We start from the raw sequence: 19,334 nt of genomic DNA, 5'->3' as shown, positions 1-19,334 counted from the left end.
AAGTTGAAATAAAGAGTACTAAACTCTATTTTCCTTGTCGCTGAGGTGATACATCAAGGGAACATCTGTTGTACCATCAGTATGTATATTTACTTGGGAAGGTGCATGTAGTGTGCCCTTTAATTAACTTTTAGTGTAACACTTTTAAGGTACATCAGTGGTCCTTCAGGTCATTATGTGACTTAAATTCTTTTTATAGGTATACACTATAGGGGGCATGGTGAGTTAGTGGGGGTTGGGGGTTCAACTTCCGCCTCTGCCTTGTGTGCCCGGAGCTTGCGTGTTCTCCCCGTGCTTTGGGGGTTTCATCCAGGTACCCCGGTTTCCTCCCCCAGTCCAAAGACGTGTTGTAGGCTGATTGGCATTTCTAAATTGTCCGTAGTGTGTGAATAGGTATGTGAGTATGTGTGATTGTGGCCTGCCCTGCACAGAGCCCTGACCTCAAAACCATTAAACACCTTTGGGATAAACTGGAACACTGACTGCACACCAGGCCTCCTCACCCAACATCAGTGCCTGACCTCACTAATGCTCTTGTGGCTGAATGATCACAAATCCCCACAGCCACGCTCCAGAATCTAGTGGAAATTCTCCCCAGAAGAGTGGAGGTTATTATAACAGCAAAGGACAACTGAATCTGGAATAAGATGATCAACAAGTGCATATGGGTGTGATGGTAAGGTGTCCACATACTTTGGGCAATATAGCATACTATAGTCAATGTTTCCAGGTGAAGGTAACATATTAATGGTACAAAAGATGTACTCTTGATGGAACCACTAGAACCCTTGCAACAAGGAAAAGTTTATATGTATATATACATAAATAATACTTCTTTATTTATTGCTTTTAGGTCAACCCTGCTGAAAAAAATAGAAACCCTCATAGAATTTGTAATGGTTTTAATGATTATAATGGGAATTGTATTGGTTTTAATGGTATTTCACACATAACAGTCTCTGGAGTTTACACAGAATGGTGCAAAGAACAAAAAACATTGAGTGAGTGACAGTTCTGTGGGTGGAAACGCCTTGTTGATAAGAGAGGTCAGAATGGTTTGAGCTGCCAGGAAGGATATAGTAACTCGAATAATCACTCTTTACAACTGTGGTGAGCAGAAAAGCATCTCAGCATGCACAAAACATTGAACCTTGAGGTGGATGGGTTACAACAGCAGAAGACCACATTGGGTTCCACTCCTGTCAGCCAAGAACAAGAATCTGAGGCTATCATGGGCACAGACTCACCCAAACTGGACAGTTTAAGATTAGGAAAAAAAAAGAAAAATCACCTGGTCTTTTTCCAGTCTTAAACTGTCCAGTTTGGAGTCTGTACCCATGATAGCCTCAGACTCCTGTTCTTGTCTGACAGAAGTGGAACCTGGTGTGGTCGTCTGCTGATGTAGCTCATCCACCTTAGTTTTGATGTGTAGTGCGTTCTGAGATGACTTCCTGTTAGCTCAGACAAGTCTGGTCATGCTCTTCTGATCGCTCTCATCAAAAAGGAGTTATATTTCTTTGGATTTGAATCTTAGTTTGAAAACCATTATGACCTTCATAGGATTTGGTTATAATTGGATTTGGTTAATGGTTATAATGGGAACTGTATAGGTTTTAATGGAAACTGTGATGATCCCTGTGGGTCTCGTTGCCTTCTATTGGTGTTATGCCTAGTGGCTACCATTAAGGACCAGTTGTTTTAGTGGTTAGCTGATGGTTTGTAATGGTATTTTTAGTGGAAACCGTTAAAATTTCTGTGATGGTTTCTTTCTTTCTTTTTCTTTTTTTTTTTTCAGCAGGGAATTGTAGGGTATAAGCCCAGATAGATCCCAGAATGTTTTAGAGACTGCACAACTTAGTCCTAGACTAAACCTGTAATGTAAAGGAGCCTGTAAACCCTGTTAATGCCACCATAAGAGATTAAATGAAAGACCTGAATAAAGTGGACTCATTTCAAGTTTCTCCTTTCAGCTTTGTCATGTCTGAATGCTCTAAGAGGAAATGAAATCTCCTCCCCAACACAAGCAGAATGGACTAGAACAATAGACATGGCTATGGCTAAATGATTTATTTAGCCATGGCCATAAATTCAGCCCTTTTCAGTGCCAGCTCATAAGCAGTGTGTTGACGCAGATTTGTCCACATGGCTCTGTGCGCTTTGTAGAACTTCCCCTCTTTCTGGGACAGTCACAAGCGCTTCGGCACAGAGGACAAGCAGTGCTTTGTAGCAACGCTCAAGGCCTGTCTTAGCGATTTGAGCACACAAAGTAGATGCTGCTCGAAGCATGAATGACCATGCCGACTTATTAGGCGATGAAAGCGTGATGTTGCCGCCTTTGCTCTTTCCTGCTGGCTCCTACAGGAAATGAGGGGCTCGGCTGTGCAACTCGGCTGCAGCTGCGCGGCTCGTCTTTCCTCCTTTTCACCTCTCTGTCTCTCAACAACGGCTTTTATAGACTTGACCACCGCTAACGTACATCTTCAGACGTCCGTATCTGCTTTTTTAAAGGAATATACCATCTCCTTCGACAGTAACAAGGTAAGCTGAGGCGAACAAACTAGTAGCCTATGTAGGTCCAAGCCTAACATTTGTACTGTAGCTATACAGTCGAGTATATTCAGAGTTGAGCTGTTTGTTGCAAATATAATGATAAAAACAATGTTTACATCCGTCTCCACATGATGTAGGCCTCTAAATCATCTCGAGATATATGTATTTTTAAAATTATCACTCGTAATTCTGATATATATTAGATTATAATGTAACATTTAGGCATCCTCTCTTTGCCATCCTGTCTTTCAGTGGCTTCAGTTCACCAAAACCCAAAGGTGTGGCAAGGTCAGACATCAGCTCTGATCAGGCTATCAAGTGACAATACAAGTCCACAAAACTGTTGTTTAGGCTCATTCATACACTCAGCAGAAACTATTTTAAACACAAATGAGATATATTTAACTTTATTCCCACAGGCAACATGGTTTCATAATGTAAATCAGCATTACACACACAGTAACTGTGGAAAACTTCTGTATCATTGCCTTGAAATACAGTATCAATAGCATTAAAGCATTAAAGGTGTCTTGAAAAGTTATGAAACATGGCCTTGGCAACTTGTTGTAATGTTAGTTGAAACTATATTCCTTTCTGAACAAGCAGCTAAATTCAACAGAGATTTATTTTCATGTTTAGTTTTAAAAACTAAAGGTATCTAAACATTTGTTTTCATAGCTACATATGCTAACTGACAATACTGCACACTGAACAGCTTCAGTGCTTATTAGGCACACACTATTCCTTCATATCAGGATAAGAAATTACAAGAAGTGATCTAGATCATGTCATTTTTAACACAATCATATTACGACGGCTTGAGATCATTTATCTAGGAAATGGAAATGTGTAGCCACCTAATTTATTTTACTTTGATACAGCAGCCGAGGAGAGGCAGCTGTCGGGTATTGCCATTACCACATGATGCCCTTGCTCACTTTTGGGGTCAGGCTGGTATATTAGTGCTTTTATCAACAAGTGGCAATATAAGAAGTGCTTTCGGAGCACTTTGTCTTAGTCGAAAATGCTTCAAAAGGAGGGTCAAAAGAAGTCATTTAAAAAAATGCTAATTCTGAGAAATTGTCTTGCATTTTTTTTTTTTTTTTGCATAATTGCATGTTTGATTAAAGCTTTGGGTGCTAGTCTAGAGCTTATTACCAAATCTATTACAGGTTTTGTGTATGTATCCTTTAATCACAGTGACAGTTCTACATTAGTACACGGATAGCTGTTGTTAAACTGTTTCCTTTTCCCTCGCTTCTCTAGGTGGTTCTTCAGATTTGATCTCTGGGGACATGAGCTGACACCGGGCTGGCCTGGCTTTTGTGCTGTGCTCTGTTCAAAATAACCCCCTTATACAGACACACTCATAGACGTACACACTCATAGCCACACCTGCACACACTGACACTTGGTTTTAGCAGCGTGGCGGGCAGTGAGGCTGAGCGCGATGGCTCAGAGGAGCAGGGCCATGTGCCTTTGCCCCACAGAGCACTGGTGAGTGTAGGGGTGCTGTTGGTGGCCCTCGGCGTCGTCCTCATGATGTTTGCTACAGTGTACACTGGTGCATTTGGGTCAGCCCTTGCTGCCCTTGGCTTCGGTGTTCTCATCTACTCCTTCTGCAGAGTGATGAAGTCCAGCAACCATAACATGACCATCCCAGGTCACTTCCTGCTGCACTCACGCACCGGCACCCAGTACACGTATGAGCAAGCCATCGCTTTGCAGAGGTAAAGAAGCCAACTTAACCCTTATGTTCTTTTTAAGGTGGAACAATGAATGACATGAAACCAGGAGTATTCTGTTGCCATTAGATGAAGATTAGAGATAATCTGGAACATCCATTGCTGAGAAGTAAACAGGACCTGAGGGTTAATGAGTAACATTATGGCCAGGCGAGAGAAAGGCAAACAGGGCTTCCAAATGGCAAAGTCACTGAGACAATCAAATGAAAATTGGTTGCAGGTTTGTGTTGTTTGAGTTTCCATGCCATCTAGTTTTAGTAGTTTTTCAGGTGAAAAAAAAAGTCACAAATGTGGTGATTACACTATTAAATAGAAAAGATAGAGAAAACAAGTGGGGGTAAAACTGCAGTGTTCCCCCAGTGGATGACAGACATGATGTTTCAGCACCCTGTCCTGACTGTTACCCTGTTCTTTAACCCAGTCTAAAGCACAGATTGCGAGGGGAAGCTAAGAACTCAGCACTTATTTCTAGTATAAACGTCTGATTTACAAGGCACAGTGCTGGAGCTGAACTGGTCACAGGTTGTAATACACATCAAATTCACTATAAACAGAAATGTAGCTGTTTGAAGTTTATTGTGAACTTTTGCTGTGGCATTAGTTGCCCTCTTTTAATTCTGTAAGATCAGTACTTCAAGAAAAAGCACTGAATGGTTGCTTAACAACTTCCTCCTTCTTAATTTGGTCCATGTCTGAGAGCAAGAAAAAGAAGGCAGGTTGCCAGTCAGATTCTTTTTGAGCTGTTGGTATGTCACCAATGCGGTCTCACACCAGACCATACACAAGAGACAATGATAGGGTTGTGTCTCAGAACTAGGCTGGAGAGGACATGAGTTGCATGTTGCCAAATCCCTGTGCTTTCTTGATGGTAATGGCATGATTAGGAAAACAAATGCTAACAGAAACCAGAGTCAGCTGTATGCATGTGTTGAAATAGGAAAGCAAGTTTTGCAAGGGCTGGAAAGAGTATTTCGCTGACATCATCTAAAATGTTCTAGAGGGTCTCTCCCCCTTTTTCTCCCCTCTGTCTCTTTCTGGAATTGAAGGAGTTTGTATGAGAACATAAACACTCCAGCTGAATGTATAAACCCAACACTGGGTCTACTCTGCTAAGTCCTATGAGCAAATAATTTGCAATTATTTTTCCATGCACTCACATAGAGTCATGCCAGGTTTGGGGTGTTTGAATTTCTGTTTACAGGGGGCCTTTGTTGATTACTGCCCTAACCATTTGATAATGCCAGTTGATAATAAGCAGGCTTGTTTGGATATTTTATTAAAATACTAAAAGCACCATAAAGTACAGGAGCAAAACAATGTAAAATAAGCAAAAATGCTTGTGGCAAGGACTAATGACGTCACTAAGGTTTTGTTCAACTGCTGGCCAGCTGAAAGGCTTGATTGAAGTTCTGGCTGCAGGTAGACAGGATCTGTCCTTTCTCTGTTTGAGTTAAAGACATCTGTGTATCTTCTCTGTTTTAAGAGGAAGCCTGAAGATGACAGGTTAATAATATATTGTAAATAATAATATATGCTTTCATATCACCCTGTATACAGTTTCTAAAGCTTGGCACCATTGAAATATAAGTCTTGCCCAGTGTTGGAGCTTAACCTAGATTATTGTTGAATTTTACATAAAGAATGCTATTTATATTACTGTATTTTTTTTAAATAGTTTGCAAAGCTTTGGTTAGTGGTTTGTTTGGGAGCTAAAAAATCACCTCTAACACAAGTACATCGCATAAAGTGCTTTATTCTTTTTGAAAGGTTATTGGTATAGAAATGGAAGACTTTCTCTGGACAGCATTGGCTTGTCTATAGGGAAAATGTTACCAATAGTTGGTCAAAAAAATACATGATTAGCAGTTGTCCAGCTGGAAGGTTTATCTAGCAGATACCTGAAGGTAATAAGTAATTTAGAGCCACTGCTTTTAGCTCTGAGGAAGGAAATATCATGTCTTGTATTGGCTGGAAATTTTGTTATACCTTAAGCAAATAATTTCCATAGGCCCTTTTAAGTTTGCTAGCTCCTTTGCTCTCCAGTGTAACAAAAAAAAAAATTTGAGGCTTATCACAGTGGACAACTGTTTATAACTTTTTATCATCTACAGGCGGCTGGACAGGATCCGCAGGGCTTCAGCAGAAGAGCGGCGCTCAGCCCAGAACCCCCCTCCAGTACTCACCAGTCTCCAAAGCCTACCTGGAACGCCACCTCCCTGGGACATGGAGCCTCCCCCATCCTATGAAACTGTCATGAAGACCACCACCCTCCCACAGCCAGCTATGATTATGACTCAGCCTTCCTGACCACATGAGAACAATGATAACCAATTAGGTGCTAATGAGAGCTAAGTGCCGAGTCCCAGGCTGTATGTTTTCAGTATTTGTTGTAAATCACTCAGGCAGTTTGAAAACCATAAGTGACCATTATGAGATCATCTGATTCTTAGTAGCACATGCATTGCCTCATCAATGGCGTAATGCTAGTCATATGACTTTTTATGACCTATAATAACAAGTAACATGCAACTTTAACCCTTTGTAGAAAATTGTCTGTGTTTTTACTCCTTAGAATTGTTCCTGACATGGAAATCCCCAGCAGAGTAAATTCTTCAGACATTGAGTCATTAGGAGTTAAGAGTTGCCCAAATGAGTTTTTTTTTTTTTTCTAACAGATGGCCAAAAAGTTTAGAGCTGTTGCTAAAGCTCTGCTAAAAGTGGGATAGGAGTCAAATTTATGGCTGATAAATGAGCTGACTGCTTGTTTTTTTGTACTTTAAGTACACAATTTTCAGGGAGTACTTTTGGTTCGGTTTCTCCTTCGCCGATGGGCAAAAAAACAGATTTCCAGATATTTACACCAGGAGAAAAATATTTTCTCCATATCATTTTATAATGATTGAGGCAAATAGTTTAAGTATGTCTTTTTTGTACTTTAATGCAGTGGTGGATAAAATGGGAAAGTAGTACTCCTCAGGAAAAAAAAAAAAAGTTTGGCCCTCTGGGGAAGGCGTTTATAGAATGCTAGAGCAGAGAGTTTCCGTATGAGAAAAACTCTCAACTATCCAAAGAACACTTTACAAAAGCATTTTCTTTTCTAAACATGAATGACAGAGAAAAGGCTGTACTGTAGATGTGTCTGTAGAACCACATGCAAAGTCATAGCTGTATTTAATAACAGATTTAACATGAATCTTTTTGTCTGAATAGTTTCCTTTTATAGTTGCTTCCAGAGTTTGACAGGGAAGAGAGAAAGTTCTTATATCCAGACAGCATTTTTAATTGATCCTGACAATCCGTGAGCTGGATGTTTCAGATCCAGACTAATGCCTGGTGGGGCATTTACATTTCTACATAACAAAAGAGCACAATGCACATGAAAAAATGGCCAGAAAGACAGAATGGGGAAAAAATGATAATGAAAGAATAATATAATATCCCTGCTAGGTATTGACAGTGCCAAGTACAGTGCTGTAATGTTGCCAACAGGAAAGTGTGACAAAATACTTCACCCCACCTTCCAGACCCTTTACAGTCTTCAGATCATCGTAGATACTTTCATGACAATCCTGCAGTATTAGTGCCACTACAGCACTATGGTGAAAATGGGCCCTGAAAGGGAATAGATTTTTGGCTAAGCCGATAGACAGACTAGATTGTAATAGAAGTTTCAAAGTTTGTGTGTTTATAACTCTTGTGTGTGTATGGTACTTTACTGGTCTTGCTTTGCTAGCTGAAAGCATCTTCTGTTATAACTGTGTATTTATCCTGACTGCCAATTTTTTGAAACAATGTAAATTCTTGGTAGTGCCTTGGACCACTGATCAGTTTAATGGCTCATAAACTTTAACGTCTTGGACCAGCGTGTGTTATTTAAGAGGAAGTCATTCTTGATTTTCATTTTGCCACAAGTTTATGTAGTGACATGTTATAAAAGAAGTGCACTGCCCTGAATGAATGTAAAACACTTCTCTTTTCCACTACTTCCCTTTTTATTCACAATACTTACTATACAGGCTTATGTGCAACAGGCATTTTAAATCAAATATACTGTATGTTTGTGTTGTGTATTTGCTTAACTTTTGTATAAATCTAACTTTTTAATGTGTCACTCTTTATGATATTTTGATGTTTAATGTCAAATAAAATTATTAAATCAATTTACTGCCCACTGCACATCACTTCAGCACTGAAAAGATGTTGAGATTTGATGATGTTGGTGTATAGCAATAAGATTGCAAGCACTGATTTTGAGCTGAGTGGCCTGATATTAAACTAGGATGTAATTTGACAACAGATATTTAACCAGGCCAAACCAGATTGCAGCAAAACAACCAAATTAACTGTGAATGACGCAAATTATATGCTTAAACCATGTCTTAACCTGCAATGGGTACTAATTGTTGCATAACTCACTTGTTTTAGTTTCACTTAACATTATACAGTATTATGTAGTATAATGCTGTCATTTCACGGTATGATGAATATTGCCAAAATATGTGAAAATGTAGTTTTCAGGTGTTTTTGTCTCACCCATTCCTAAAAACAAAAGTTTTTTCCCCCCCTATATGCAGTATACTAGCATTCCCAGTGTATACTAGACACTAATGAAAATGTACAGTAACTACACAGTGTACATTGTAGGCCAGTTTAAATTGGTACTGCTGAAATGCATTTGACACTTATGTACTATTATTTGAACTACTGGCTATTAGTACTTTGGTGTGTATTATTGACAGATGCTGATAGTTACTTTGTGTTTATCAGTCTATATAAGTCCAACCTCTCAAAAACTGCCACAGTAAACCTCTGTGCTATTCACTTTTGCAGAATTGCTTAGGCATAGTACAGGTGCAGCCTGGGGGAAGGTCACCTGGTCAAGGTCCATTAGCACTGCAATGATCCTGGCAGCTGTGCTCTCCTCTCGACCTGCAAACCACCAATCACATGTGGTCTGCATACATGGTCTCAGTTTAACCTCACTGCAGCTAAAGTCACTGGACTTCTATTCTTCAGACTTTTCTTTTTCTTTTTTTTTTTTTTTAAAGTCTACATGGCAGAGAACAAGCCTTACCGTTACGGGCTCATCGTCCTGGGTCTGGTGCTGGTGGCACTGGGAGTCTTCTTGGTGGCTGTGGAGGAGCCTCAGGTGTTTGTCACTTTCTGTACAATGGGGGCACTGATGGTGAGCATTGGGACAGTTTGGAGCATGTGCCAGTGCTACCCAAGGGTGAGGAGAAAAATTCACATGCAGCAATTCATGTATTCTGCAGTCATTATATTACACTGGTTTTATACTGTATATAAACTGCATGTTTTAATAATATATTCTGTGAATTCAGTAATGTATTCCATCTACTATGATGTCAGCATTTCTATGTTGCATGACTGTAGGGTAAATGCTCAGCTGAAATGATTTTTTTTTATTTACATGACTAAATACAGTATATGTTTGCTCAACCTGATCAATGTATGAGTATAAATATGGCCCAACCAGAACAAATTCTGAACCATATTGTAATTATTAGCTATTCTGTTGTCCAGGAAAAGACCATATACCTATTATATGGCATTACCTGTCTAAATACAGTTTATGTTATATACCAGCAATCCACACTGCTGGTCAGCTTTACAGAAGTCATATTGCTGCATTCTGTAGGTAACATTCATCCTGCCAGAACAGGAAGTGTTAGGAAGCAGTGAGAAACAGGAGCTGTGTGCTGAAGTCAAGGTCCTACAGGTCAGGTAGGTCACAGCAACATGAACAACAGATTTCTAGGAACATGATACCAAGGCTTGGTTGGAGGTTCAATGTGGACCAGTTAAACTTTGCTATATGTTTGCAGTTTAAATATTGATCTATAGCCATGGTTGCAATGGTTTATATATATTACACTAAATTACCATCCAGCTATTTTAAACACAAAGTGCCTGTGCAGTTAAAGAAAGACATACCCAAAAATAACCTGCAATCGATTCACTTGTATTAATGCAATCTATTTCACAACATCAGAATGAGAGGCTTTCTCAGTCTGACTATGTGCATGCATGACCAGCAATCGTTATCCATCAGTTCTCCCATCAGTCCCACACTAACAAGGCTCCGAGGTCCGCTGATTGAATCTGGCCAGACAGTGAATGCGGTTATGTAGACTATGATGAGATTATATTGATGGTAATATCGATGGGATGGAGTTTTAATCCTGCAGCCTCAAAGAACTAAGACATCACATGCTTGTTTCAGAGAACTAGATATGTGCAAGTGTTTGCTTTGTGAATATACACTGATTGGTATAAACTCACTGTCACTTTAATAGGAACACATGTACACCTGCTCATTTCTGCAGTTCTCCAATCAGCCAATCACGTGGCAGCAGCTCAGTGCATGAAATCATGTAAATACAGGACAACAGCTTCAGTTAATATTCACATCAAACATCAGAATGGGGAAAAAATGTGATCTCTGTGACTTTAAACATAGCATGGTTATTGGTACTAGATAGGTTGGTCTGAGTATTTCAGAAACCGTTGATTTTCTGGGATTTTCACACACAACAGTCTCTAGAGTTTACACAGAATGGTGCGAAAAACAAAAAACATTCTATGTGCAGAGGGTCTGCAGGCTGTAACACCTTGTTGATGAGAGAGATCAGAGGAGAATGACCAGACTGGTCTGAGCTGACAGGAAGTCTATAGTAACTCAAATAAGCACTCTTTACAACCATGGTGAGCAGAAACGCATCTCAGAACACATAACACATCAAAGCTTGAGGTGGATGAGCTACAACAGCAGAAGACCACATCTGGTTCCACTCTTGTCAGACAAGAACAAGAATCTGAGGCTATCATGAGCACAGACTCACTGAAACTGGACAGTTTAAGACTGGAAAAAGACCAGGTGATTTTTTTTTCTAATCTTAAACTGTGCCCATGATAGCCTCAAATTCCTGTTCTTGGCTGACAGTAGTGGAACCCAATGTGGTCTTCTGCTGTTGTAGCCCATCCAACTAAAGATTTGATGTTTGTGCATGCTGAGATGCTTTTCTGCTCACCACAGTTGTAAAGAGTGATTATTTGAGTTACTATATCCTTCCTGGCAGCTCGTACCAGCCTGGCCATTTTCCTCTGACCTCTCTTATCAACAAGGCATTTCCACCCACAGAACTGTTGCTCATTCAATGTTTTTTTTTTTCCACACCATCCTGTGTAAACTCTAGAGGCTGTTATGTGTAAAATTCCCAGGAGATCAGCAGTTTCTGAAATACTCAAACCAGCCTGTCTGGTTTGAGTTCTAAGCCTGTCACAGAGATCACACTTTGTCTTCATTCTGATGTTTGATGTAAACATTAAGTGAAGCTCTTGACCTGTTATCTGCATGTTATCTGCAAACCTGTTAGTTTTGCATGTGCAGGTGGACATGTGTTCCTAATAAAGTGGACAGTGAGTGTATATTAGTGTCTTAATGAAATTGAGTTTCTGCATATTGAATGGCTGACCGTATTTGTAGAGTCTTATACTTTATATAAACAGCGTAAACACCAAAGATGCACAAATGGTGATTATCAGTATTTATGATGGAACGAACTTCAGTAGCAATATTCAGATACTCAGATGCAATGCTCTTTAGTGGGTATCACGGGCCATAATGTGTCTCACTGCTACTACTGACCTATACAGTTCACTCCAGAAAAGAATGGCTCCATGATCTTGTTGCTTGTTTCCAGTTCTGATCCTTCCATCATCTTGATGCATAGTGGAAGTAGGTAAGGGTTTGGCTACTTATCAGAAGATTGTGAGTTCAAATTCCAACACCACCAAGTGGTTACTGTTGAATCCTTGAGCAAGGCTCTCAATTGTTGGAATCCTCTCTCATTTGTCCCCTTTACTAAAAGCGTAAATGGTAATGGATACATGCAACCAGACAAATTTCTTGCACACTTTAACCTAGATTTGAGGTTCACTAGAGACAAAGTTTTCTATTTTTCTCTGACATCCCATTATGTATAGTATTCTGTCCATTGAAGACCAATAAATGGTGTGTTCTGAGATGTCATTCTGCACATGAATGTTGAAATTGGATACGATTTGTCTGTGTGTTACTGCCTCACAGCTCCAGGGTCCATGGTTCAAACCTGAGCTCAGGTTACTGTCATTGTGGAGTTTCACATGTTCTCTCCATGTCCACATGGGTTTCCTTTCACCTCCCAAAAATATCCTGGTAGGGAGACTGGTTGCCCTAAATGGCTCCTACAGTGCTACAACTTGGAACTGAACTGGACTTAATAAAGATTATATGTCATGAAACTACACAAAGTTGAAGTATAGAGGGAAAAATCAATATAATTTGCAAAGTACAAATAATTGCATAAGTGTTCTCCCCTGTTGCAGTGAAACCCCTAGATTAGGTCTGATTCAACCATTTGCCAACAAAAGTCACATAATTATTTAAATGGAGTTGACCTGTGTACAATTAATGTGCCACATGATCTCAATATAAATACATCTGTTCCTGTAAGGTCCTGGAGTTTGTTAGAGAACATATCTAAAACAAACAGTATCATGAAGACCAAGAGGCATTCAAAAGAAGTCTGAGAAGTTCTAGAACAGCATCAATGAAGGGTTGGTTATAAAAAATAACCCGAACTTTAAACAGCTCACAGAGCACCATTAAATTCATTTTTAAAACATGGAAAGAAAATGAGGCAATTATGACTCTGCTTAGGGGAAGCTGTCCTCCAAAAGCCAGTGACTGCATAAAGAGGGCATTAGTCGGAGAAGCAACCAATAGGCCAAACATAAGTCTGAAGGAACTGAAGAGCTCCACAGCTCAGGTGGATAAAGCTGTTCTCAGGGCATTCCACAAAGCTGAGTTTATGCACTGAGTGCCAGTTTAAACATTGCCATGTGGGAGATGCAGCAACCATGTGGATAAAGGTCCTCTGGTCCGATAAAACCAAAACTGACAATTTTTAACGCTTAGCACAAAGCGCTACATTTGGTGGAACCCAAACACTGCTCACTACCCTGAGAACAACACCCCAATATGAAGCATGATTGTGGTAGCATCATTTTGAGAGTTACTGTCACGGTTCATAGGTTCATCAGCCTCTTCTGGCCGTTCTGTGTACTACCGTTGATGAGTTCACTAGTTTCAGCTGCGGCTCATTATCTGCTCTATTTAAACCTCAGTGTTTGTCTTGTCTTTGTCAGATCGTTGTTTCATGTCTGTTTTCTGTGCAGCGCCTGTGGTTTGCTCTGTTCCCGGTTCCTGCTCTCTGGTGGATTATTGCCGTTCAGTTTCTGGATTATTGGACTGTTTACCACCCGTTGTCTCTCGGTTTGGACTTTATTGTATTTTTACCCATTGCGGCCTAGCACTACTGAGGAAGCATTTCTATTTTAAAATAATTGTGCAAAGTATATTGATTCCCGCACTTCAATGTTATTGTTATAGACTATTTTATGTAGATTCATGACATAGACTCGAAGTTCTATATTAATTTCAATTCCACATTGTAACACTGGCGTCCCATTAGGAGTGTTGTTGTGCCAAATATCTTTCATATTCAAAATCACTAAGATTACTTGTTTTGCCTATTCTCGTGGTCATCTGAACAATAACTGAGACTAAAAATGCTGGTCTGCCTCATTTTATACTACACACCACAGTCAGAGGGCATGGGAGATATTGGAATGTATGAATTCTGTGAAATTAGAGAATGTAACTAATAAAAAGCAAATCTAAGGTAGAATTGGAGTCCAACCTATTTTATCAACCTTTTTTATTTAGTGACAAAAAGGATAATCTCCAGACAGAATGTACACTTCCCAGAATTCAACATCCTTAAAATAGACAAGGCACAGGGTACAATTAATAGTACTGTTTATATCACGAATTTGAAAATTGACCCAGTTTATCTAATTTCTTCAGTGTGTCTACTAAGCACTTGCATGTAACAAATCGACCCCCTCTTTCTCATGATAACTTGATTTTTAATTATTTATTTTTTTAATTCCAGTGACAGTTCGGATGAACCCATCAGCGCTCCTCTGGCTGTTTTCAGTCAGTCAGAAGATGTTGAAAAGGATGAAATCCTCTCACTAGCTGAGAGAGAAGAATCTCCTGAGATCACTGGCATCCCCCAGAGCTCTCCCAGCATGCACCAGGCCTGCTCAAGCACCTCTCTTCCAGACAACAGGGCTGCACAACCTGATACTGATCTCTACTACGGGGAGGTGGATGATCCCAGCTACTTAAAAACAGAGCTGGACAGTGAATAAAAGTCTGAAATGCTTTTTAACTCAGGGGTCATAAATGCAGAATGAGTAGTGCACTGGTTGCTATTACATCCTGGTTATGAGACATATCCTGGTTAAGTGCCCCCATCTGCCCACCCCGACACACACAGACGCACACACACACACACACACACACACACCACTGACTGTGATTCACATTTCCATGGAGACACGAGTACATGGAATGGGGATAAATAGGAGGATGGAGTGAGAGAGAGGCAGTAAATATTTAAAGTTTAAATTCAGGTTATGAATATGGCTTTGTATCACAGTCAGCAGCTGTCAATATGTTTTCTTCAGTCAAGCGTCAAGACAACAAGAAGAGCAATATGACGAATAAAAGGGTTAAACAAGAAGTGTGCAGGGCTAGTAACTGACATGAATAGTTGTTATGAGGCAGGTGCACTTGGATTAATATTCAGGTTCAGCTGTGTTTATAACATCTGCCATCAAACATGCAGGACAACCCTGGACACAAGTACTGCAGCACCACTGTGAAAATAACCAGACATAGTCATTACTTTATAAGGGAAACACACATGCACACAGGGTTTAGTTTGAGTCACAATCAGTGACTGATTAGGGTGCATATCAACCCATTCTGTTGTCAGTATCGTAGAACTCCACTCACTCAGACACAGTTTAGCATAATTTTGTCATTTTCTTCAACATTGTACTATTTTATTATCTGTTTCATCTGGCCTACATTCCAAGTTGTAATGCAAAGTGGTATACAATAATTTCAATAAATTTCCAATGATTTTCATCTCAGATTTGTTTTCTGAACTCAAAACCCAGTTTAACATAACACTATGCAATCATTATTACAGAACTGCAGAAGGCAGCATCTGACTGTATTTAACAGGAGAATTTCTGCAGGATAGACAGAAGCTGGGATTAACTTTCACTCAGACGAATAAGAGCCATTTTTGGAAATACGGGAAAATAGCCTTCAGCTATATGACCTCCTAGAACCCTGTAATATTTCTAGATGCATTTACATGTATTCATTTCACAGATGCTTTTATCCAAATCAACTTACAAGTCAGAATACAGTCCAAGCCGAAATCTGCAGCTAACTGTGATACAAGTGCTGCACAACTAAGTTTCCACCGATTGACCAGAAAAAAAGTGCAGACACTTCTCAAGTATGTGAGCGTGGAAAGAGTGTAGCCATCACACACACACACACACACACACACACACACACACACACACGAAATAAGTTAAATTGTACAAAGTAGACCACTTCATTCTTCAAGCTTTTCAAATAAGTACACTATTGCACTAAATTGAGTAGCTGCACATTTTTACTTTTAATGCTTTTAAAGTTTATACCTCTGACTCCCTTATAGAAAAGTCACACAAACTTCACATGTGAACTTTTCACATATGGTGCATGTGTTTTTATATTTCCACGTGTTATTTTCTCCCATGATTTATTTATTTTTGCATGTTAATTTTTCACATGTAAGGCATGTGGTTACATTCTTTTCACATGATTAAATATTATCCATATGAGGTTCCACGTGTGTACTTGAATTCATATGTGCAATTTCAGGGCATAACATCGTGATATGCACCATCACATGTTTTGTTTTGGTTCACATATTTTGGAAGACATAAGATCACATGTGGAATGTACACTGAGACCACACTGAAAATCTGGAAAAAAAAATTTTGTTTCATTTAAAATGGGAAATAAACAGAAGATTTTAGAATTTTGAAATATTTTAAAACAAACAAAGTAAATGTTCAATATTTTGAATATTTAATATTCAAGATTCTCCACTATTTCTAGGTCCCTATTTAAATGTAAGCAAAATTGTCATATTAACCATGTTAACTGTTTGGTACAAAAGGTCAGATTTTCATCACGCCTAATCTCTTCTACTGAAGCATGTGTTCAGACGACACTCTGATGGATTTGATTTAAAATGGATCATGAGGTTTTGCACAAACTTGTGTAGACCATGCCAGCTCAAGTGCGCACTGTCATTAAAGCAAAAAAGAGGACTTACCAAATACTAAGAAACTCTGAAATTCATGTAAATTCTAATTTTCACTCAAGTTGTTGTCAATAATATAATCTGTAATGAAAATCGTTGTATTAAATTAGAAAAGAAGGTAAAAGAGAAGCATTTTCTCATGTTCTCTCAGACTTTTGGACCCCACTGTATATACTTTTTCCATAAGGGCTGTTCATCCTATTAATCCATTTTGGTCAAATTGCTTTGAATTTGTTTTGGTTTTTTTGATCTATAACTTTGCTTTCTTGTTATGGTAATCCTGACACAGGCTAATAAATAATCAGGTCATTTAAACAGTGTAATAAACATAAATTTTGACCACTGATTTGTTTTATTTCTTATAAAATACAACAACCCATCTGATGATCAGTTATGTATATAACCTGAGGTCTGTTTGTACATTCTAACACTTTAATGCTATTTCGTTTAACATTTTTATGTGATATGTATCATAAATTTCATTCATTCATTTATTCATTAATCTTCAATAACTGCTTTATTCTGGCCAGAGTGAGTAATATTATTATTATGCTTAATATTTACTTCGCTATTATGGCTAGCTATGAAGGTTTATTTCTCTAATTTCTGTGCCTTCGCTGTAAGCTTTAATTGTCCTCTTTGAAGGGAGTGTTAAATGGCATGTTTCTTTATTTGTTTGTTTGTTTGTTTGTTTTTAATAGTGGTCCCACTGTTGGTTTATGGGGTCATAAGTGAAGACACATCTGCATCAGGTGTCCACAAACATTTGGCCATATAGTGTATCACAAAATAGTAGAACGTACCATTAGGGGAATAAGAGACATAAATGTTGTAAATTAAAATTGTGAACTGTACTTGAATTCAGAATTTTGAAAAAAAAAAACAAAAAAGAACAAAACTCTGTTATTTCATTTCATTCAGGAGGCAAAACAGAGAAATAAATGCAGAGCCATAAATTCAGCTACTGTCAAAATGTGCCACTTTCCGAAAGAATTTAGGAGTTTCATAGCAATGCAACAGGGGGTGAATACTTATGCAATTTGTAAATAAATTTACAAACTGTACTGATAGCCATCAACTGCCACACAATATTGTGGGCTATTTTGTATAGATTCATGATATATAATCCAGTTTTAGGTTGTTACTGTACAAAATATTGAAAAGGTCAAGGGAGGTGAACACTTATGCAATATAATAATATACAGTATATTACGTTATAAGTTATAATTTATATAATAATTTATAATACCTTTCAGATAAAACCTGACACATTTAAGAGGAGTTTTTGATGTTATTGGTCTGCAAAACTGATTTTCTTACTGATATTGGACTAAGTGCAACAGGCTATAACAACTTTGATACACACATGTACACACACATACATATACATATATATATATATTTATATATGTGTGTATATGTACAATGTGTGTATATATATATATATATATATATATATATATATATATATATAGATATATAGATATATATATATAGATATATAGATATATACACACCCTGAAGGAATAGTCATTATTTTAGAATAAAACATTAGAATAAACTTATAAAATCTTCATCCAAAACCCCCAATTTATTGAGAAAAAGACATAAATAAAGGACAAAAACAAAACAAAACAAACAAAACATTTGTTGAAAGTGGTGAAACGTAATGAAACAAAAACCTCTTCAGTCAATAGCTTGTGGCACCCACATTAGCAACAATAACTTCTAGCAAATGTCTCTTATACCCACTAATCCATCTTTGACATCTATCTTGAGGCTCCTCCTGACAGAACTCAGCCAGCGGTGAGGTTTAGGGATGTCTGCTTCAGGTCCTGCCACAGCATCTCAATTAGATTCAGTTCAAGACTTTGACTTGGCCAACTGAAAACACAAATCTTCTTTCTCCTGAAACATTCTTTCATAGAGTAGCTTGAATGTTTTGGGTCGTTGTCATGTTGGAAAACCCACATTTGGCCCAGTTTTAGCTTCTTAACAGATGGCATGATGATGTTCTGTTCAAGAATCTGCTGGCACACCTCATGGTTCCTTTAATGATGAATTGTCCTGGTCCAGAGGAGGAAAAGCAGACCCAGATCTTCACATTCCCACCACCATGCTTGACTGCTGGGATATGGTTCTTTTGGTGGTTGGCTTTGTTGGGTTTTCTCCAAACATTTTACTGCCACCTACTGGGGATGAGTGGCGGGGCCTTGCTAATGGGTCTCATGAATAATCAGGGAAGTAATAGAAAACCAAAACTGGAAAAATCATTAAACAGAAAAATATAATATCCTACTGCAAATGTACAGGGTATTGATAGGTTACTGGTCTGGTATTTCCATTATTTTGCACCCCTACTTGTTCCCTACTTGTTCATTTACTTCTTATTGACAGAAACAAACTTCATTCAACCCTTAATCATGTGTGCTGAGTTTTGCTCTAAGATTAACATGAAGGGAGTGAAAATAGAGACAAAACAGCATGCTGCTGGTGTAGTGGTACATGAACTGGAAAACTGTTCTGTTTGGGGCTTTTCATCCTGAGCCAGTTCACTTTCTATCTTAAGAAATGTGCCCTTAGGCCTATATCTACCCTTCATCTGTTAGTGTTATCATGATGCATTGCAGGTTACTGTTTAAATGTAGAAACTTTAGGTTTAGGATATTAGGATTTTGGATATTTAGAGATGAGGAGGTGTTTGCTGTTTCTTCCGCAGGGTCGTTGTGAG

General features: G+C 38.6%; 2 protein-coding genes across 3 annotated transcripts; both read left to right on the top strand.

Moving 5' to 3' along the window:
- The first annotated feature begins 1,998 nt into the window (after window positions 1-1,998).
- Window positions 1,999-8,426, top strand: si:dkeyp-51f12.3 (uncharacterized protein LOC107988041 homolog). Its single transcript, XM_034313413.2, has 3 exons — window positions 1,999-2,538; window positions 3,817-4,280; window positions 6,407-8,426. Exons 2-3 carry the CDS (start codon window positions 4,090-4,092, stop codon window positions 6,600-6,602), a joined length of 387 nt encoding a protein of 128 aa, XP_034169304.1. The 5' UTR covers window positions 1,999-2,538; window positions 3,817-4,089; the 3' UTR covers window positions 6,603-8,426.
- A 60-nt stretch (window positions 8,427-8,486) lies between these two features.
- bsnd (barttin CLCNK type accessory subunit beta) lies at window positions 8,487-16,897 on the top strand. 2 transcript variants are annotated; one of them, XM_053242356.1, is made up of 3 exons: window positions 8,487-9,480; window positions 9,955-10,040; window positions 14,315-16,897. In XM_053242356.1, exons 1-3 carry the CDS (start codon window positions 9,349-9,351, stop codon window positions 14,574-14,576), a joined length of 480 nt encoding a protein of 159 aa, XP_053098331.1. In that variant the 5' UTR covers window positions 8,487-9,348; the 3' UTR covers window positions 14,577-16,897. The 2 variants fall into 2 exon arrangements, with proteins under 2 accessions (XP_053098331.1, XP_026800211.1); XM_026944410.3 differs by having other exon boundaries at window positions 8,497-9,525.
- The last annotated feature ends 2,437 nt before the right edge of the window (window positions 16,898-19,334 follow it).

Source organism: Pangasianodon hypophthalmus, chromosome 19 (genome assembly GCF_027358585.1).
Source record: "Pangasianodon hypophthalmus isolate fPanHyp1 chromosome 19, fPanHyp1.pri, whole genome shotgun sequence".
Classification (NCBI taxonomy): Eukaryota; Metazoa; Chordata; class Actinopteri; order Siluriformes; family Pangasiidae; genus Pangasianodon; species Pangasianodon hypophthalmus.
The sequence above is the reverse complement of the archived record's forward strand: the minus strand, read 5'-3'. Positions and strand labels throughout refer to the sequence as shown.